This window comes from Denticeps clupeoides, chromosome 16, assembly GCF_900700375.1.
Source record: "Denticeps clupeoides chromosome 16, fDenClu1.1, whole genome shotgun sequence".
NCBI lineage: Eukaryota > Metazoa > Chordata > Actinopteri > Clupeiformes > Denticipitidae > Denticeps > Denticeps clupeoides.
The window spans coordinates 15,975,379-15,998,341 of record NC_041722.1 but is presented as its reverse complement, the minus strand read 5'-3'; the positions used below and the strand labels follow the sequence as shown (position 1 = coordinate 15,998,341).

Here is a 22,963-nt window from a genome sequence, read left to right as displayed (position 1 = left end):
TTGAAAAGTACGAGGCATGGTGATCTGGCATTGTTAACCGGTGAGGAGCTCTGGAGTTGACTGTGGAGTAATGAGGCCTCAGAAGCCCCCAGGCCTCCAGCACACCACCACAGTCGTCCAAATGAGACTTCAAGATGGGGAAATGAGAAACGCGGATATTTATTACATTGAAAAACACACACACAGACCCGACCCAGCGGAAATGACAATTACATATTCACACGTGCACTTTTTGTCAGTCAGTAACATCTACATATAAATGTTACATGTAGCACCTGGTCGTTTCGTTTCACTATGTACTGTTTAACCTGTATATAGCTCAAGCGACAATAAAGCTCACTTGATTTCGAAATTAGTAAAGTTTAATTTCACAGCAAGGAGTGATATTCAGTCATGATGACAATACGAGGTGTAATTTACACAAATGTTACATCAGTTCTTCAGGACTCACAGACAGCAAAAAGCATGGATTTATATCACAAACACAATACATCACAAACACAATTAAAGTACAATCAATAAAGGCCTACTGATACCCCTTCCTACTTTCCACTGGAGGTACATTACATACGTAATCTTACATAGGGCTACTCAATAGCGGCAAAGATCATGGTAATCATTATTATACTGGCCAAAATTAAAATGATTTCTCTTTGACTTTTGCAACGTTCTATCTTTACTGAGCAGTTTAAACAATTTTAACATTTTAACTGTATAACAGGATTTTTTTATATGTAATTTCACCACTGAAAAAAAGGTCATGTGGCAAAAGGGGGGTGTCATTGCTGTTTAATTTTACTTCTTTTTGTAAGTGTTGGAAGCCAAAAACATAAATGAAATTAAAATTACCCAATCCTTCACATTATTTTTTTTTTCATAACATATATGTTAAACCTCTAAATATATGATTTTTTCATATATCTGGAAAGAAAAATCTTTAACAAATAATTTACAGAATATTTTTCCCTTAAAATGAAGATACAACAAACAGGTGGATTTCTTTCCATCTTGGTTCCGGTCTTGGTGCTCAGCCCCTGGAGACGATGATGGCGGAAATGGCCACCGTATGCGTGTTTGTCTGTCCGCAGTCGCTTGGGTTTGTAATGAGTTTGCCGAGCCAGAACTGAAAGCCTGTAGACTTTACCCTGCGCTTAGAACCCTCAGCACCCTAAGCACCTAATAACAGACAAACAGAACTAAGCAACGGAACGCAGAACAGTGATGTGGGTGTTGTGCATGTGTGAAACCTGGCAAAACACTGATGCGAGATAAAGACGGAGCGAGGAGAACAATGAAAAGCCTCCATTTCACACAATGGGCCTGTTATACTTGCAGGAAGTGAAGTGAATGGATATTGATTAGAAAGGCCAAAGAGAGCTGTTTACATCCAACCACCCACCACAATTATATTTGCAGTTATAAAAAGCGGGGGAAAGACTGTTTTTTCTCTCGCCTGGGTACAGACTAAAAGCCTCGTCCTTCTCGTTTATGGTCTGGGCTTGTAGATTTGCACTTGTTTCAAGAATGTTATTTTGCGGCGGTTGTGGCATTTCCCGATACTGCATCTTTACAATTTTAACAGCGGTGCCGAATGAATGAATGAATGAATGAATGGATGAATGAATGGAATGGAAAATTCTGGTACTCTGACCTGATTTAAACAGTATCGGATAATGAACAGAACAGAAGGTCAAAGTTCTGTTATCACTTCGGGAATATCGAATGGATCAGCCCCCAAGAAAACACTGCCTGGAAGGTAGGTGAAGAGCGCCTGGCCACTTTAATCCGACTCCAGCTGTGTGTGTGTGTGTGTGTGTGTGTGTGTTTTTCCCCAATTCCTCAAAAAAGAAACGCTGAATTTTTGCAGGTTTGCATACTGTACATACTGTTAAATAAACAAATTATACATTAAAGTTTTATGCAGTTTTCAGAACTGCAGTCGTAAGCAGCACTTATCACCGGTGTCTTGAAATGAAGACTGACATTGAAAAAAAAAAAACAGAGGCATGTGAAGGGACACATCTTGCAATGCAGAGACCATTCACTTTAATATCTTCAGGTACAAGCGATGGCCTGGGTGCCGTAAGGAACGTTTTCGTGAAGCTGGCAGAGGGGCTACGAAGCCTCTCTGCTCAAATTGATGGACACTGTTAAAAAATGTGGCTATTTGTCTCGCTCCCTTATTTCTCTGCAAGATCCACAGAGCCTAAAGACTAACAGGAAGAGCAGAGGACGTCGACGAAGAGACCGGGGACGAGGACCTGCAAGATGACACCCAGGTATAGTCAGCAATGTGGTGATACCCTCAGTTGTGTGTTTACAAGAGTTTGTGGTAAAAAGAGAGGGGACGTGAGAGAGAGAGAGAGAGAGAGAGAGAGAGAGAGAGGATAAACACACACTTTGATCTCAGATCCGTTTGTCAGAGGAACGCGGACGAATTCCATCTCGCGTCACTACAGGTCAGCATTTGGGGGACACGTGGCATCCAACAAACACAACCCCCGACATGGCCCTAATGCATCCCAGCACAGCGCACATCAAAGGCCGCAGTCTGACGTGCCGCAGGACCGGTGGCCGCATGGGAAGTCAGACATTCCAGAGGGGTCACAGACTTCCTGTGGCCCAGCCTGGCCCACCAAGGCCAGAACATAACAGTATTTTTTTTCTTGACTGTTCTTGCACTGTCTGTGTCCCATGTTTGCACATGTTCACCCACGTGCACTTTATGTCAGTCCATAACTGGCATAAGGCAGTGGTGGCCTAGCGGGAGAGAGGCGGACTTGCGGGTTCGAATCCCGAAATGCCGAGGTGCCACTGAGGTCCCCTTGATGAAGGTACCGTCCCCACACACAGAGCTGAGAATATTAACCTGGATTAATCTTTAACAACAGGAAATGACCGGCAATGGCTAATGGAAAACAGAGCAGACCGACGCATCGCCCTTCACTGCCAAAACTAATCTGCTGACAGTTCACCTCCAGATCCTTGCCCTTTACAGACATTAAGACCCACTCCATCAACTTCACTTCTCAAATTAAATCCTTTTTTAGCACAATTATAGTAAATATGTCCATGGGTGAACTGGGTTGAAGTCTTTCAGAAATACGGGGTCCTATCGCATCTCCAGAGCGAGGTATTCCATTCCTTCAACTGAGTTTGGCTGCCTGAATGGGATGTCTTTAAAGTATTTATATAAATACTTTATATAGGGTGGTAGTAGCCTAGTGGGTAACACACTCGCCTTTGAACCAGAAGTCCCAGGTTCAAATCCCACTTACTACCACTGTGTCCCTGAGCAAGACACTTAACCCTGAGTGTCTCCAGGGGGGGACTGTCCCTTTACTGCCCCTACTTATTGTAAGTTGCTCTGGATAAGGGCGTTTGAGAAATGCTACAAATGTAAAAAATGTAATAAATGGAATAAAACCGCTCCATAGGGAACTTGTAGGGGGAGGGGAGCATTTTAGTGTTTAAGCTATAAAACTAACCAAAAGTAGAAGACTATGGAAAGAAGTTCAGCACCGGCAGATGATAAATAAAGCCAAAATGAATCTGACATTTCTCCTTGCATGTGAAGGCAACTCGTCATCAGTGTTCCCATACAGCAGAGAGGATTATCTTCAGACTGCTGCTTCCAAGCTTACAAGATCTCACAATTTTTTTTTTTTCCCACTCATGTCAACAGATTATTTTATCCAGACAAGCAGTACATGCAGAAATCGACTTGTTCAGCGTTTTACAAGCAAACAAACCAATGGGCTTTGGAGGTCTGTCTTTCAGAACCGAAACCAAAATACATGTTTATCCAACACACAAAAAGGAAAAAGCATAACCTAATTTAATCTGGGTGGCCTATCTTTTATGATTAATGGTGCAGATATGGAGACTAGAATAATTATAAAGACCACAAGAGGTTCCTATAAAATCTATACGCAATGTATACCAAGATCCCTTGATTGGATCTTGGTCGGGTCGTGTTCGGGATTAATCTCTAGCAAGCACGAACTTCTGGTCTAAAGTATGCTTTCTTTGTGTAAATTAAATTCGATGATTTTGTGTTTCCCATGTTGTAAATTTGGGTCAGGTCGGGTCGTCTTGGGTCGTTTCACATTGCGATTCTGGCCTTTTTGGCCAGATTACAGCTCTAAAAAGAATGAGGCAGCTCCATCTGGTGGTGCTTCCTTATATAACACTGAATCTTGGTTAGGGTTCATGTGTTATTAAATGTAAATGTGTCATCACAGAATCACAGAACACTATTATAACAATAATGATTATGGTTATTCCAACATGTAAAGTATTAAAAGCGGCCATACCTAAGCCCACATGCGTGCTGCTAAAAACTACATTTATCACTGACCCCCCCCTTTAGGGGTCCACTTTGCCATAAAAGAGATTTATGCAAGGTTGAATGCAGTAATAATGGTCCTGCATAGTGGGACAGAGTACAAGTAAAATAATATTCACCCACATAAACCATCACACACAAACCTCCAACAAACAGCTGATGGAAAGCTTTGAACACGGAGTTCATCGCTGAGATGTCAGCGTTTCGCTTTGATCAAACAGGCAGTTTAATCTCACGCAGCGGTGAACAGAGATCTGGCAAGAAAGGGGCAGATCTTTACATAAAGACAGGCAGCGTCAGCCAATCCATCCATCGTCTCAGCTCTCAGGCTTTTTGTTCTGCAATTGGTGAGGCTGTCACAACCCATTAGACAAAAGCTCGTCCAGTAAATGATCAGGTTCCCCAGCGCAACTATAACCATCCCACAGATGTTTGGTAAAAGCACAGGAGAACGGCGGCAGCAGCAGGAGTTGACCTACCTGCATAATTTCAGACCGAGTCCCACACAGGAGCACAAGTCGTCTTCTGCATGGCTGTCAGTCATTCTGCTGCCGCAGGTTCCCTTTTCTCTGCTAAATGAATCATCTAAGGAGAGGTTGGACTGCCGAACTCTGCTCTGATTTGATAAATGATCACATACTAAGCCAAATTGCATATGTTCACATCTGGATTATCTGTTAAATCTAGCAGGCACGGAATCGAGCTTCTTTCATAACTTCTGCCAAAATGTTACAAATTTTGAAATGATCTTGGGTTATTTTATATATAGCAAATAAGTACAAAATGTCAGTAGATAGATAGATAGATAGATAGATAGATAGATAGATAGATAGATAGATAGATAGATAGATAGATAGATAGATAGATAGATAGATAGATAGATAGATAGATAGATAGATAGATAGATAGATAGATAGATAGATAGATAGATAGATAGATAGATAGATAGATAGATAGATTCTGGCAGACAGAGAAGATGAGAGGCTTCGGGCTGCATCACATCTCAGCCTCATTTCTGCTGTTAAGCTTCCCATCCAGTCAAACAACAAAATGTTGTTCCCAATAACACATTTCAGCAAGGAGGCACTGCAGTGCAAACATTCACTCATGCATACTGCATGCGCCCAAAGCTCACAGTCCACCCCACACAGAAGAACCACGTCCACCATAAATGCAGAATGTTCATTCATCCCTGATGATGATCAATAAACAGCTCACTGCATGACTTAAGAAACTAACTAAGAGGAGCATGAGGAGAGCGTTCCCCTGGCTGTGGCTTCGGGGGTGACCACTGAACAGGCTGGTAGTGGCCGGACACTGGCCTATGAACCAGAAGACCACAAAGTCACAGGTTCAAACCCCACTTACTACCATTGTGTCCCTGAGCAAGACCCTGAGTGTCTCCAGTGGGGACTGTCCCTGTAACTACACTGTAAGGTGATAAATGTAAATGACCTGCCACATGTACATACTGCCACATGTAGTGTTAGATAATAATAAATAACTAATTCCATTATTATTATTATTCCATCTAATTATTATCTTATGGAATTAGTCTCCAGTTTGAAACATCAATGGAATTTTATTTATTTAAATCATTACAGCCCACATAAAAAACAGAATTATCCCACATTTCATTTCATTTATTAATCCCCATATATATAAATATAAAAGCTACTAATCCCCATATATATATAAAAGCTACTATCGTTTCCCTCAAACCCTAAAGGCCCTGTTTTCAAGGTGCTGCAAGGTGCAGCTCTATGCAATAAGCATATTCACTACGCATGTTATTCTGAATCATACACTTAAATTCCTCATTGTACATAAAAAGGTCCATAAGCTCTATTAAAAGAAAAATATATAGCAAGAGACCCCATGGAGACGGAGGCTATATAGAGGAAGGGTAAAGGTGAGAGGAAGAGCCAGAAAGAAAAGTGAGAGACAGAGACACGCGGGACTGCTGTCGGCTGGGATTCTCTAGCGCAGGGAGCGAGCAGCAAAGGGCAGCAGTGACTGACAAGCGGGGCCAGTTCTGCTTTAGCAGCTCCTGCAACTGTATTATTTTCCGAGCCCGGGTGTTGTACTATGTGCTTTCCTCTTTCTCTGCCAGACTGGGTCTTCTTCACCTCGTGAAGGAGCTCCCTGCCTTGCACTGCACCATGTTCCAGAGACGCTCTGCACCTTTCATACGAGCGATTTACTGAAAGGGAGGATTTACAATTCGACTCACTGCAGGACGCGCTGGGTTATGAGGGTTAATCCCCCTTTGGCAGTTCCCGTCCTGTTAAGGGTGTCCAGCTGCCCCCTCGGCCAAAACAAATCCGGATCCAGGGACAATCCATCTCAACAATGTCCACACTGTAAAACATTCCTGGTCGCTTTTTTTATGTGAACATCTCTCACAGCACACCAAGAGACAGGGCGATCCATTCAGGGCTCAACAGGAACCAGAACACTGACATGACTCAGGGTGGCTGGAGGGGGCAGAGGTTCTGTAAGACACACAGCAACACCAGACACTCAATTACCTGCGATTAGGCAACAATAAATTTCCCTAATGAGGCAGGCGCGGTTAATTCTCAGCAGATCCACCAATAATAGAATTTGCAGGGAGGAGATAATTACTCAGAAAGGTCAAGGTTGGGGACTGTTTACATACAGAACACACGGCACACACTTTTAATCCCAGAAGGGACGTGGAGATACGGGTGCTGATTTTTAGGATCTTGCGTGACGCAAAGCAGACTGACTCCTCCCACTTCCCGCTCTCCCTCTCTCTGGAGCCTGAGTCAGCTCTCCAGGATGTTGTGGCCTCAGCTAATTGGTGAGCGCTGGCCACTCACATCAGGGCAAGATAGCCCCCCCCCCCTCTCTCTCTCTCTCTCATTAGCCACTGGAGGCAGTGCGGCCTGGGCCGGTACACACCCCCACTGACAAAAACAAAAACCCGCCATCAACCTGACGCCCGCTTCATTAGACCTTCACTCAGAAGTCACAGACATAGGACAGGTCGATTCAGGCTCATCAGTCACGGGGTGGAGGAACCTGGTGGTGCTATCAGCGGCGCCATTTTTCCCGAGTGAAATCATTGGTTGAGTCACAGTCACGTCGGAAAACACTGCCTATCGGCCTGTGCTCCCATAATCACAGCTCCGAGACAGAGATAATATATAACCAGGTATAATTAATATGATATTTGGGGATAGGTGCATAAGGCTGTATATAAACATGATATTTTAATGTTTTTTCTACACAGACACACTTTAGTACAGAATGGCAATTGGGATGCACAGGATTGACCTAAGATCCCACCCATCGGAATTCATCCACATTATAATATAAACGTTTTTGATCAATAGCAGGTTCGTGAAAATCATGTCAACAGGCAGTTCTTGTAATTAATTGACATTTTTTTCATTAATCACTGCAGGGCACTACACATTTCCCATTAAGAAAGAGAAAGTGAAGTGATTGTCATTGTGAAACACTGCAGCAATGCACACGGTGCACACAACGAAATGTGTCCGCTGTATTTAAACATCACCCTTGGTGAGCAGTGAAAGGCGCCCGGGGAGTAGTGTGTGGGGATGGTACTTTGCTCAGTGGCGCCTTGACGGTTTCAGGATTCGAACCTGCAACCTTCCGATTACATGACTGTTTCCTTACCCGCTAGGCCACCACTTCACTGCCATTGTTAAGACTGAATCCTGAAATCGCAAAGGCATGAGGGTGTATCCAATCATCATTCATACAGGCGCCGGTACATCTCTCAGTCTATTAAATCCCGTACAAACAGCTGGAGACACCAAAAACCCTGCGATAAAAGAACAATAGAAGAAAACAAGACAAATGACGCATATCTGTGCCCGACATTATTTCTTGCTGCTCGCTAAACGCAGTGGTGCATTTTTGCTTACATCAGACAACGGGGCTGCGCAGTTATGGCTCACTGCATGTAAATTAAATAGGCCATTGACTGTGGTAATAAAGAATGCAAGTTCTAAAATCCTCTAGTGACTGCATCCTTCTGTTCCATTATTGTCATAACTATTATGCACACTGTTAGTTATCGTTGGTGAAATCAACAACATTCCGAATGATGCAGATATTTTGCATTGAAGCACCTTGTTTTGGGTCACCCCCTTTTTAATGCATGGTGTACAAACACAAAATGACCATTACAAAGTCAAATAGATGAATGCAATAAAATAAAGGTCCTATGTGTTACACCAAGTCATGCCACATACCTTAGAAGGAAGTCTGCTTGGATGAACAAACATTTTTAAATGTAGATAAAACTATTGCCTCTGTGCATGTCACCGCCTCCTGAGCTGCCAAATCCGGTCAACAGCTCAAGGGCCGCAAGTTAGCGGCAACGTAAGGTCACAGACGGCACATTAAACTGAAAGCCATATTAGCCCGTAGCCTGAAGGCCCATCTGCCTCATTCAGGGTGAGGTGGGGCAGCATGACTCTGCAGTGAAGGAGGGTGTGATGCCATTTAAGAGGAAATCCATAAACGCATTCTGGCACCGCCAGAGTTAAAGGCCTTATGTAAGCCGGACCCTGACAAAAAAGAGGCAAGATGAAGGATGACTGATAGTGCGAGAATAACTAGTGCTGTAGTTTTGTAAAGTAGCCACGGGCTGCCTCGGCACAACGGAATCCAGATGATTTCCTGAGAGTTCGGCCTCATGGAGGAATGCCATGGCAACACAATATGAAAGGTATTGTTCCTGTTTACCTTTAAGCTCCCCTCTGAGGGGATGGGACGGGCGCAGCTATATCTAAATTCAGCTCAGCACAAAGAGATGACCCTGCCCCGCGTCCCAGCGGGCCCGTGAGGAGCGGGACCGATCTGGACAGGGTGAGGGTGTGAATATATCGAGGGGACACTCTGCGCCTGTGTGAACATGCTGACTCCACACGAGCTGGTTTCTGGTTTCAAGGCACATATGAAAAATGTTTCCAATCCACTACAATCAACTATGTATATACACAGATTTTTCTTTTTTTTTATGATTGCACTATGGGGGGGGGGGGGTCTGTGTGAAACATTATTTCAATACACAGTTTACTGTGTATACTGTTGTACTGACAATAAACCAATCTTGAATCTATCATTGTGTCTTCGTTTATTGTAAAAAAAAATGGACATATATTGCACATGCACTACTTAAATAATGTCAGGTCAAAAACCAGAAAGCTTTTCGACCTTCTGCTGCAATCATAAAAAATGGATAACGGCAATAAAATAAAGTATGCCGAACCTTTCCAACAATATGCCATATAATTTTACAAGCATATTACTTTTTACATAATCTGCATAATGGTTTCCAAGCAAACTAGTGAAAGTATTGTAAAAATATCCCTACCTGCAGTCTTATTATTATTGCAAGCAAGTTGCTCGGCTAAGGCACCAAGGCACCGTGTCTGATGGTGCTGCAGGGTGCACCGGAAGAAAGATGGACAAAGCACCAACTATCATATTATTCATTATTAGTTTATCTCTGTTTGGGCGTATCTTGTAATGGTCACTGTGCTTTATGATTGCACAATCTGAATCAAATCAAATCAAATCAAATTTAATTGATCTAAAATAAACAGTCGCTGATACTGCATGGGTGCATCCATGGCCACATATGTACTGTACTCAACAAACTCATAACTGCTATATTCTCTCCATTTATCATGACAATCACATTACTGATGCTACTGATTGAATCACTAGTGCAAGGGACAGTCATTTGGAGTTAAGTATCTTGATGTGGGGCAGTGGTGGCCTAGCGATTAAGGAAGCGGACCCATAACTGGAAGGTTCGAATCCCGAACTGCAAAGGTGCCACCGAGGTGCCACTGAGCACAGCACCGTCCCCACACACTGCCTGTCATGGTTGCCCACTGCTCACCAAGGGTGATGGTTAAAAGCAGATGACACATTTCGTTGTGTCACCGTGTGCTGTGCTGCAGTGTTTCACAATGACAATCACTTCACAAAAAAAAAAAAACGAGGGACACAACGCTCGGTTTCAGGCGCTCTAACACATTCGTTTTTCCACGACCACACAGGCCAATTTGCACATGCTGGTGAATTGCAAGTAAGTGACATGTGCTGTATTAAGACCTATAATGAACCATGAACAGATTTTTTTGCACCGAGGTAATCAGCACTTCACCGTAAACATGCACAACAAGTAAACAAGCGTGATTAAAACCGGGCCAACGAGACGTGATGACAGACGTTTGCATAATTAATGAGCCACAATGTGGAGGGTTACTACGCTAAATGCGCACTGTTCTCTCAGGGCATGTGCAGGTGACCCCTGACCTCATGGGTTGGTCTCGGTAAAGTATTTACACACATACATCCGTTCAAGCGCAGTCTGTGGACGATGCCGGCGCAGGCTGTGTGTCCTCAGCTCACCACTCCTCTCACATCAGATACCATTAGATCAACACACACACACACACACACACACACAGGCTGACAAAAAGTCTAGCGCACACCCACGTATTCCAACCAACAGACGCAGACGAGGACGCCACACTACCGCGCCGCTGACGAACATTAACAGCCCTGCGGGAAAAACAAGAAGCGCCGCTCTCCATCAAAAGCCTGGTTTAATTGTCCGGTTCCACGGCAGCACCCATCACAGCACAATGGCAATGCAGCCGCAAAGTTCCCTGCGCCAGCCGGTAAACAGCCTATACAGCGACACCCCCACCGCACCAGCCCTTCTGGCCGGTCGTTCGGCCAAGGCATACACACCTGTACGACACGCGGTAGAAGGGCTGGTTAGGGCTGATGAGGTACTCAGAGTAGCCCGACTGGTTCCACATGGCTGCGGCGGTTGTCTCTAGCGCCGCAGACGTCCTCCCCTCAGCCGCCAGACTTTCATTTGAAACGTGCTTCCCGCTCCCGACTCTCCCACTCCGGAGGGGAGGGCAGAGTGACGCGCTCCCTCACCTGACCAGCTCCTCTTCGCTTCCCACCGGCGCCCAACCCTCTGAGAGGCATGAGCGAAGCCACAGGCTCAGTGAGAGAGAGACAGAGAGAGAGAGAGAGAGAGAGAGAATAACAACACTTAAAGCCATACACGCACTCTCTCTCACGCACACACACAAGAAAAAAAGAGGGGGCGGGGTTACGCTCCCTGAACCTGCTCAGAAGCGCACTGCTCTGTCGGTAGCCTCATGATGTAAGAGGATCTGCCAATGATGGGTCTGCAGCAGTGAGGGAGAGAGAAAAATAGCCGAGCGAGGGCGGGAGAACACCCCCCCGCCTGGGCCGGGAACAGCGGTGGTGTTGGCACGTCTCCAGCAGGCCGAAAAACACTGATCATACGGCTCCAAATAGCAGCACCATCACATGATGACTCCTGAGGCTGCAGGTGAATGATGACTCCCACTTCCCAGAGGGATGGGGAAAAGAGGAAGTGGAGGAGGCGGGGTCACAGGCTTCCCCCGGACCCTCATCCCCACCAGTCAATCCATTCAGCTCACTAGCGGGTCCCAAAACACCACAAGCATTTCCCGAACTACTACACCGTGAGAAACAAAGCGTCGCCAAGCATGGAGATGGAGAAGAAACCATGAGAAAAGCAAGGTTGGGAAAGTCGGTCCAGTTAATTTAATAGCTGACCGAACCATAATTGGATAATTAAAGGTTCAGATCATTAAAGCAGCACATCGGAGCCATAATGGCCGCCCATGCAAAAGGGCTTCAAGCTGTTGGCCATTATCTTCTTACCAAATTAGTTTGGCCGCTAATTCACTGTTATTCACACTCTGACAACTTTGGCCATAGTTAGTACTGTGTGTAATTACCAGCTACAGGAGATCTCATACATGGCATATCATTACATTCATTAACTATTATCAAAATTAAAATTTTTACTACATTATGCCCATTCCACTGACCAAACGACTTGCCTGTGGATATAACCGTGATCCACACATCATTAACGTGTGTGTGTGTGTGTGTGTGTGTGTGTGTGTGTGTGTATATATATATATATATATATATATATATATATATATGTGTGTGTGTGTGTATAGATTAATATTTTTTTGTATCTAAGAAGAAAGAAATGTGGCAGCAAAACTGGACTGAACTTAATTCATTTTTTATTTAATTGCTTGAGGAAAATCTAATGTAGTTACACTATATTTCATTTCTGCTATGGCTTTTCTTATGCCTATATTTATCTTTGTCTTCATTATTAATCTGTCAGTTTTCATTCAAAAATAGTCACCAATTTCGAAGTCCATGAATGTTTTACAAAAGAAATGGAAATTTGTATGAATATAAATAGGATGCTGTGAACAAAATGTTGATGTTAAACTAATAATTTTCGCAGATTATCGTCTGCCTCAAATGTTAACACATAAATGATGGAGTTTACACATAAATGATGGAGTTCAGGCTTTAACAACCTCCAGGCTGTTAAAGGTGGAGAGAAGGTGGAGACCTTCACCTAAACTTGATTTCAGATGCAGTAGCATTGCCTGAGTACATGGTCCCAGCGTTTGACAAATGGGGCAAAAGCAAGAGCCATCTTCATCTCATCTATTCACCACAGTCAGCCAAGCTTCCCCATCCCCATCCCAGCCATTTCCCTCAGAATTTACTCTTCAGCTGGGTGTTCCTGTACTTCAGCCTAGGCAGTCATGTGTTTTCCGAAGGAGAATAAAGGCCCGGTCACACTTCACATTCACATCCATTCAAAAGCACACAAAGAACTAAATAGAGCATGCACTCAAGTCTCTTTACAGAACTCTGACCTGTGACATCATGTGGTGGGCATAACTCGTAAATTAACACAAATGCTCATACTTTTTAACATTTGCTTATCTGTTATGATGCGCAACTTATGACTATGGATAAAAATGGATGTGATATGCTGTATGGTTCTTATGTCGTACGGTTCATTTGGCCTGTTAATGCCATAAAGCAATAAACAATATAAATACAAATAAACATACTTGTCATGGACCCATCCCAGCAGGAATCAGAGGACACGTGACTCTGCATGACTTACACAGACAGGAGAATATTCCATGAGAGGACACATAGCACACAGGACAGGGTAAAAGGCACAATGACCTGACAGGGACAAGACACAACCAGGGTGGATTAATACAGAGCAATTTAGGTGCACACAGTCTGGAAATCAGGAACACCCACAGTCCACCCCAAACTCCAAACTGGAACATGTAACCGGAGTGTTCTGCAAAGTCAACAATATTTCAATCATTGTAACAGTAATCCTGAGAATGTACAGGAAGTTTTTTTTCATGCTTATATTAATGGAACTCAATAGTAGGAGCTCTTGAGGCTTATCCGAGGCTGCAATGTGTAAAATAAGTACCATTGTACCATTGATGATGGAGTTAATCAATACTGCCAATAATCTGCAATAATTTAGCCACAAGTCTAATTTAATAATGGGTTTCGATACTCGAATTCATACTTAGCTCTATGTTAGGTGCCAAGCTAAACAGTTCAAAATTTGTGGTGGGAAAAAAAACTCACTCCAATCTCGCAAACTCTCTCCATCACAAAATGGCTCACAAGAAGCCGACAGCACCAATTGACTACGTCAGAAATGTTTGCAGGTTTACTTCTATATTCAAGTATCGAAATGGGAAAAAAAACTATTGTTCATGGACAGAGCTTGACATGAAGCCAGAACGCCTTTTTAAAACCCTCTACTTTTGGAAAAGCCATTAGCCATCCTTTTCAAATTAAGAGCTGTCAGTGGATCAGATAACGTCCTGCACACACTGTCCGCTCCGCATTCCTGAAACGGGCCTTAAACGCCAGAGGACTGCAGCCAAGGGGAGATACATTTCAGAACGGCACACAGAGCCAAGGAAAGATGAAAGACCCTTTTCCTGAGAGGCATGCCGATCAAAAGCCACTTCCAGATACACATTTATTACACCTGACAAAATAAAAAATGTAGTTGGGCAAGTGTCCTTTGTGTCCAAAAAGTTGCATATCTATATTATACAATCAGTGCAGGAATCAACAGAAACATCAGAGACAAAGTTACAGAACTTCTTACCTGACTCAAGAGCACCAGGGAGGGAAAACATAAAACAGAATCTTCCAGTCTGTTTTTTATCTGTCCGCTCTCTCTCTCTCTCTCTGTCTTTCTTTCTCTCTACCTCCCCAAATGCTGTAGAGCAGAGCTGACAGCTATAGAAATGTCTCTAAACAACCGCAAATGCCTTCCCCCAGTGCGATCTGCTCTTCGTGGCAGGGGACCATCCCTGGGATAAAAGATAAAAAAAAAAACGTCCCCCTCACAAAAAATATCCAGTCAGACCTCGGAGGAATGTGTCTGGAGCCGGATGCCAACTTTACCGCATCATATGCCCAAAAATATCCTGGAGGGGGGTCAGCTTCAGCCACGCCGAGGAGGGAGCGAGGACTGAACCGTACAGAAAGATCACTTCCCCTTGAAGTGCTTCTGCACCGGTGCCGAGTGCGCCGTCAGGCTGGAGAAATTAGTGCTGCTTCAGCCCACATGGTGCCACAACACCCCCCCTCGGCACCATCACCTGGACTAATCCAGTCAGCACGTTCTCCTCCCAAGTGACCCAGTGCTTTCCCGGGCCTTGTGCGCAGCTTGGCCTGTTCGCCGAGGAAGAGGAGGGTAATGGAAAGAAGAGGATGAGGAGGAAGGGCTGAAGAGACCCTCTCAGACGTCTCGGGTTACCGCACTCACCACGCACCCGTCTGGGCAGATCAGCAGTCAAAGATGACCTTGCACTCAGGATACAACCCGAACCTTTCCGGTGCTCTACCACTGTCTCCGGATCGGATCCGGATCGGATAGAGTAGCTGATCAGTGACAGACCAGCACAACTAAAGATTTACAACAGCCTAGACTACAGTGGCCGACATGGATGCGGCACCCTATGGGTGCTCCTATATACCAGATGTTCATCAATAGCAGGTGGCGTACATCTTATTGAGTACCGTTGGATAACATGATATTCAACTTTATCGCTGGCTAAATGTTAGGTTTTTGCTTATTAGTAGCAAACACAGCTGATTTCATATCATTTCCAATGGATGTGATTAATTTGCACAAAAGGGAATAAATACAATGTTCACCCATAAATCATTCAGTCCATTAAAAGGGGGTCAATGAAGACATATTTGAGGGCCAATTTGAAATTTCCACAATTTACATTTACATTTACAGCATTTAACAGACGCCCTTATCCAGAGCGACTTACAATCAGTAGTTGCAGGGACAGTCTCCCCGGAGCAATTTAGGGTTAAGTGTCTTGCTCAGGGACACAATGGTAGTAAGTGGGATTCGAACCCGGGTCTTCTGGTTCATAGGCAAGTGTGTTACCCACTAGGCTACTACCACCCTGTCTACTACCACCAATGTCATTTATGAAAAAAAATCTATATACAGACACTGTATAATGATAATTCTCAATAGTTTAGTCTTCAATTTGAATACTGTAAATAAACAGAACCAGTTTCCATCACCCTGGCCAAACCAGTCATCTAATACTACACAACACTCTACACACTGTCAACATACCCTTCATACCAGACAATTTCATGGCTTTGTCTATCCATAATGTAACCCCGCCTAGAAGAATTAGTTAGTTTAATAATCCAGTTGCCTCAACAATACTGTAATGCCTTGTTTAACAGGACGGCCCCTGAATTAAAGGTAGCCCGGCTTAATGCAGTACAGTGGAGGGATAGAAACCACAGCCCAGCATGTTTCGGAAAGCGTTGTCTATAAGAAACATACCTACTAAACCTAAAGGTTATCAATTGGCCTTTGTTCCTAAACGGGACGTGAACTGATCAGAGATGATCAGAGATGAAAACGCAACCTGGAGGGCTGAGAGGGAACACAGGATGAAGGCGTCAGAGCAGCTGAGAGAGACGGAGGGCCGCTGATGTAACAAAGGGCAGCCGAGAGCGTTAAAGATTCAACAGCAGTCCCTGCTGGAAGAGCTGCGAACAGCAAAGCCAAGCATATAGATTTATCTCTCTGTCACACAAACGCACACATGCACAAGCCTGCGCGTACACACACTCCGGCTGGGAGCATCTTGGCAGTTGATTCATTTAGACAGAGATTACTTCATCCCCTCGCCACAGATATTTCACGGGGCTTTAATGCGAGGCGAGGGACTGCCACGGCCGCAGCCTCGGGCCATTTGTCCTGTGATAGGCCCTGTCTCTGTGAATTAAAGATTTGTCCCGGGCTGCGGTGCCGGGCCTGGAAAAGCAACAGACAACATGCGTCACATGGCCATAATCACACTCGTAAATTAGTGCGGCCGGTGAGGCCGTGGCAGCTTACATCTGCACAGATATCACAATATACTGTACTCTACATGACAGAGCCTTTCCAGGCGCAGTATCGCGGTACGGAGAATGCATTTCATTATCATGATATATGTATCAAGATATTTTGCAATATTATACATATTGCATTCTTAAATCAAGAGAATGTATGATATAGTATGAATATAGCCTCACTATGTGCATACAGATTTGAGAAACCAAAAAAAATTACTTACTATAGTCGGTATAGTTCTGGATACTAATAAAACATGTTAACTATTGATTCACATATTTAGATTGTTCTTTTTTCTATTGATAAAAACTGAGTGTAAAATACAGAGACGCGTAACAGGCGGAAGGTACAGCAACAAAACTAAATAAAAGAAAAGTACAGGCAGGTCGAGTGAGTTTCACTCTTCACGTCTGTACCCTTTTGAACTCCAGTAAAACAGGCCGACCGGCAATAAAACTTGACGTCTGCTTTGTTCTGTCTCCCGTCGCTCCCTCATTGTCCTTCTGCAAGTTATTCTCCCATGTTGAAAAGTTGAAACGGCCTGTGTGTGTGTGTGTGTTGTTTGTGTGCGGGGGTGAATGAATGGCCACCTATGAAGAATCAGACAAGATTATCAAAACTACGTAGAACCAATGTTCTCATGGGAGCGCGCGCTTGCCGCTTGTCTCCTTCTAGCACAATAATTTGTGTATCACGAGCCAATCATTTTATAGCGCCATCGACCTCTTTCGCCATATCTTATTTCACCAGACAATAACCATCAATAATTCACCCGTAATTTGATGTGTGCACCAATCTCACTCATCACACGGCAAGTAGCCATTAGGTTCCCTATAATTTAAGATCCCGAGATTACAGTATATTCCAGTGTTAAGGATTAACAGAAGTTACTCTCTGATCTTTGTAACCACCTTGAAAAAAAGAAGAGAGGAATAAAGTAATTAAACACATTCTTGTCTCCTCTTGTGTGTGTGTGTGTGTGTGTGTGTGTGTGTGGAATGGATGGATATGGATGTGAATGCTGATAGTGCAGAAGATTAACACTCAAGATCATCAACAATAATCAGAATATGGAACTGAATACCATTTCACGTTCCTGTCTTTTGTAACACCGGACCTTTTATGGAAACTTTTAAAGACATGATTCAGACGCTTCCAGGAACAAGCCCTGTGCCCAAAGCTTGGTCCAGATAAGCCATTAGTGGCTGGAAAATGAGGAGTAAATTGGAACTCTCGGAGGCCTTGGGGTGCAGTGACGCACAGTCTACTTTCATTTACCACCCATATCTCAGGCCGCATCTCGGAACCCGGGAGTCCAGATTCCAGACGACGGCCCAGAGTGTGAGGCTGAGAAGAGCGGACTACAATACAGCATTTCAGGTAGGCGCCATTACCGCATTAGCTGCAACGTCTCATGTGCAAGTCTCTAATACGTTAACGGGAATCAGCTTTTCCGTGAACGGAGAGCAGATTCCGCGGAGGGGGCTGAGATCGCCTATGGAGATTGTGCTCCGGCTGCGAGCGGGCCAGACCCTCGGATTCCAGTCATGGTCCAAATCCCACACATCCAGACGAAATAGTAGAAAGTCTGAGGTAGAGAACAACACGCATTGTTTACCAGCGAAGCCCCCTGCTGTTAACCCCTGGAAGGCTCCGCTCGATATTCATCTTCCAATGCTGAGGGTCAGACAGAACTGGAATTTTTTTCTGAACTTGGCAGCAGATTTTTCATCTGAATAAGTTTATCAGGCTCTTCTTAAGTCAACCTGAGGTCATTCAGAGGTCATTATCAATTTTTCTATTCCTCCCCATGTGAGTTTTTACCTTTCCTCCTCTGTCAAAGTCTCTTCCTTCTCTTCAACGATGACCTCCAGCTCCACCCTCGTACCCTCACGCTCGTCGTCCGGCTTGGCCGCGCAGCCGAACGGTACGCAGCCGCAGCCCGACCCCATGTTGGGGTCAGAATCGCCACCGCCGCGGCGGGACGGTCCTGTCTCTGCCGGTCGGTCTATCATTCTGCGCCTCAACCATGGTTACAAGGGGCGCATCTTTACCCACAAACGTCAGTGTCGTCACCAAAGCCACCGGGGTGGGGGGTTAAATATCACAATTCAAATAACATCTGATGGAATGTCCGCCACATTGACCCCCCCCCACGCAACACACAGGAGCCCACTGTGTCGGCCACTCAATCCCCCTCTTTGTTTGGCCAGTCGAGCCTCCCACCCAGTTCTCATTTGTCTCCGGGAGTTAAAACAACGCGGTCTTCAGCGGCCCGAGCCTCATCACTTACAGAGGCTTCCCAGAGCTTCCGTTCCACGGACAAGAACAGATTTACAGCGCAGCATGACTGAGCAAGCGCTCAGAAACGAGACGACTGCACCATCTTCTCTCTGTGTGTGTGTGTGTGTGTGTGTGTGTGTATGTACGTGCATTTACAGCATCACACAGCCCTTCAGGGGGCCGCATGATTCATCCTGCAGGTAATGAATTCTCCGCCCGCTCCTTTCTCTGGCGAAAGGGACCCAGGCCACTGCGGCTCCACTGCGCACTGCCGTCCCCCCCCCCAGCCAGAGGAAATCATTAAGGAGTCTCGGCACAGAGAGGACCTGTCGCTCCGCCCCCTGGGCTGGAGGGGGGGGGTGAAAAAAAAAATGCTGCATAATCACTTTATCCCACATTCCAGTCGCCGAGCCGGGCTGGAACAGAGGCCTGGGGAGAAGAGGAGACACACGAGACCCCCACAGTCAAACACCTGCTCCCTTCTGGCCGCGACAGACAGCCAACGTTAACACACTGAGACACACACACACACAGTCATGTAATCCACATCTCATTCGACCCAGGACCAAAATGACGAAACACTGATCCCAAAGCTCCAAAGCCCATGCAGAAAGACAAAAGAGTTCTAGTAAACTAGTTCTGTAGTTCTTTAGTTCTAATTGTTCTTCTGCGTGCCACACCTGTTCAAGTAACATGAACATACACGCTGAAAAACCAAAAATACTTCATAATTAAGTTCTCGTCACGTGACGGGAAGACGGTGACAGGTGATTCTCGGTACATTTAATCAGCGCCGAACTGATTCCCGACTCCGAATCCTTCAGCTCGTCGCTTCCTACTTGTGAAAAGTGAAAGTGAAGTGATTGTCACTGTGAAACACTGCAGCACAGCACACGGTGACACAACGGAACGTGTCCGGTGTGTGTTGTTTTGTTAAGGTTAAAAGAAACCAGCTCCTTTGCACACAAGGCAATTGGGTTCATCCATATCGCAAACATTACTGTTCAACGGCGCCGAGTCCCTTCGCACCCGCGAAGGTTCCTTAATAACAGCTTAGATTAAAATACAGCACATGGCTGGACACCACAGTAACAGACAGAATTATGTTAATTAGTGGAGATTAGTGGACATTTGGAAATAATAGAATTTAAACTCTGAGAAGACCAATCATTTTTTTTTACACTTTTTTTAAAATTACAGGTACAAATAATGATGAAGCTGGTTTCATATCCAGGGGAACCAAGGTCCACTAAGCACCCCCAAAATTCAATATAGAATTGTTTTGTCCCGTCTAGAACAAAAAGGACTGAAAACGTCAGAATGTAACTGAGTGCGCTGTCACATAAAATGAAAAAAAAAAAAAGGAGCCTTAATCTGGAACAAACCAGCCTGGACCACTGATGCTCAGGCTTTTCCGGAAAGAGGCAGCAGTGGTCCCTTACGCAGCCGGTGAGGTGCCATAAAAGCTGAGGGCAGACTGCGTCCTTCAATGCAGAAGGGCACATCTACTGATTACAGGCCTCTGGCATGAAAGGGGGGAGATTAGAGGAGTGTTTGCCGAGCCTAATCATTCCGGCAGAGGGGACCACAAAAGTGTGTGGGTGGGCAGCGGGGGGACAGGTGAAGGTCACAGTGGCTTCTCTGTACACAGATGCCACTGTGTACATTCAAAATCCATACAAACCTCCATACGCTATCATTCAGCGTTCAGCATAATTTAAAAGTTAAAAGAATCTCTAAAATATAACATGATGTACCAGACACTCATCTAGTCTAAATTGGTTCATTTGTTTTCAACTGTTTTCAGCATTTCTAGTAACCAGTGAAGTTTTTCATTTTTAAAACAGACTTACAGCTGAATTTAACAGCTACAATGTTCCCATCGTTTAATCCACATCCAGTAATCAGAATACTGATTAGTGTCTAAGTGGTGCAAATTGCAACTTTTTGAATCGCATCTATGGAAATGATTCTAGTGCAGATATTGAATTATTAAAGCTCTCCCAGCGGAATAGCACAATGCCTCAAATCTTTAAATCCACCAGGTTAGCGATGGCTTTCTATGCAATATTATGCCACTTAACTACCAGTATTGCAGTATTTTCAGGCAGTCTTGTGTCCCTAAGCCCAGGAAACCGCGAAAAATGAGCATCTGAGGAATGAAAACTGGCCAGAAGCCTATTCTAACACCATGTACTACATAAAAACCTGCATCTCACCTTGCATACAAGCAGCTCTGCAGTGTGTGTGTGTGTGTGTGTGTGTGTGTGTGTGTGTGTGTGTCACAGAGACAGAGGAAGCAGCCGGAACAGAATCCTGTTTCCCCTCCCAGTACAGCATCAAAACCGGTGCCCAGGAGCCACCGCGCTGTACTGAACATTCAACACACACACACACGGTCGCACACACACACCACAATCGACACACAGCACCGGACACACACTCAATAAGCAGAGAAGTGCTGTGCTCATGTGGAAGTGCAGAACAGAGGGTCTGAGGCGATTGATCATCTGTGACAGGCTCTTCATCACGTTCCTCATCATCTCTCCTAATACTCCTCATGGCACCGTGGCCGTTCATAGGATCAGAACCTATGAGGACGTTATGTTCCTCAACACGGCCTCAACAGATCATATTCTTCCCATTATATATAACATACTGCAACATTCAAACAATATTTCACTTAGTTACACTGCCTTTAAACTTTGATTCATACTTGTTTACTCCATAATGACGCTATAATTCTACAAGTTTTAAAAAGGAGGGAACAAATCAACCAAAAAAAAGCTGCCTTTACAATATCTTATTACAAGACGGTCTGAAATAACATGACATTTACTATTATTTGTTGAATAAGCCATATCAGGCACGTGTTCGGTACATCGACATTCCGTTTACTGCTTGCCGGGACGGTTCTTTCGAAAGCACGCAGGGAATCTGTGAATCTGCTTTCATAAAGACCAGTGGTGTGGTTTTGATGAAACTGATACAAAACTCAATTACCCTTGAAACTAGTCAAGTTACATTCGAATAATTTCTTGTAAAAAAACTGTGAAAGAGGAGGATATAGTTTCTTTTTTTTAAATATCAAGGTAGGCCAAAATGACTGGCCTATAATATATTTCTTGTTAGTCTTCTTATTATTTCAATTTTTTTGCCATGAAGTTAGGCTTAATATAACAATTCTCCCTGAGAGACCCCCGACCCGTTGACATTTCGAAGGGAAGACGGGTCAAAGGTCAGACAAAGTGACAGCAGACGCGCTGGCACTGCTGCGGCCTCACGTGCTCCCAGATGAAGCTCTCCATTAGCAGGGCCTGCAGATTAACGGTGCCGGCGAACTCGCTCCATCTCTAATCTCCGCGCCCTGCGAGACGAAGCCAATTAGGGCACCTCGGGAGAACTCCCGCTAATGTTTCCTGCGATGGAGAGGGGCGAGAGCTGAGGTCTGCGAGCGTCCGCAGGCGGCCGGTCACGGGCCCGCGAGGGTCCGCATTCTCACCGAAATCCAACACCTCCGCTGCCTGTCCTGCGAGATGCACGGCCGACAGACAAAAAGCACATTGTCCTGACAGGTAGGACGCCATTGTGCCCGAGTGCCTTCGGGAAGCTATAGAGTTGCACTCGTCCCGGTGGACGTTGACTTCTATAGCTGCCTGTTCACCTGCCTGAGCTTAAAAGGTGGAAACGGGAGAGAGAGGGAAAGACTCAATTCTTTTTTCTTTTTTTTACAGTCTGTGTTAAATCCACCGGCATGCAAAAGAACTTGATAAATGGCCAAAACTGAATATATTCTGGGTAAAACTGAGGCCAGACAAATATCCGCAGGGCCGCTGCCGAGGAGCGAAGACAGCTTGTGAAATTCCGCCGGAGCGGGACATCACCACATTGGCGGGATGTAAATGAGGGTGATTTTACTACGGCGCCCTGTGCAAACAATCCGGCCTTTTGTGCTCCCGCCCCCTCAGATCCAGCGACGC

At 44.8% G+C, this 22,963-nt stretch overlaps 1 protein-coding gene across 13 annotated transcripts in view; it reads right to left on the bottom strand.

Annotated features, from left to right (window-relative positions):
• The window catches only part of LOC114765635 (pleckstrin homology domain-containing family A member 7-like), a 98,049-nt gene that overhangs the window by 68,895 nt on the left and 6,191 nt on the right, over nucleotides 1–22,963 (bottom strand). The window contains exons 1-2 of one of the 13 annotated variants that reach the window (XM_028955887.1): nucleotides 14,723–14,823; nucleotides 14,421–14,628 (exon numbers count right to left, since the gene is read on the bottom strand). The exons of 10 other annotated variants lie outside the window; for them this stretch is intronic. Coding sequence is in view for 2 of the 3 variants with exons in the window: in XM_028955876.1 (XP_028811709.1) it covers nucleotides 18,525–18,715 (191 nt within the window). In the remaining variant the exon portion in view is untranslated. Of the gene's footprint in view, nucleotides 1–11,119; nucleotides 11,873–14,420; nucleotides 14,629–14,722; nucleotides 14,824–18,524; nucleotides 18,879–22,963 lie in introns of those variants that run through there. 2 more of the 13 variants (XM_028955876.1, XM_028955882.1) reach the window with 2 other exon arrangements.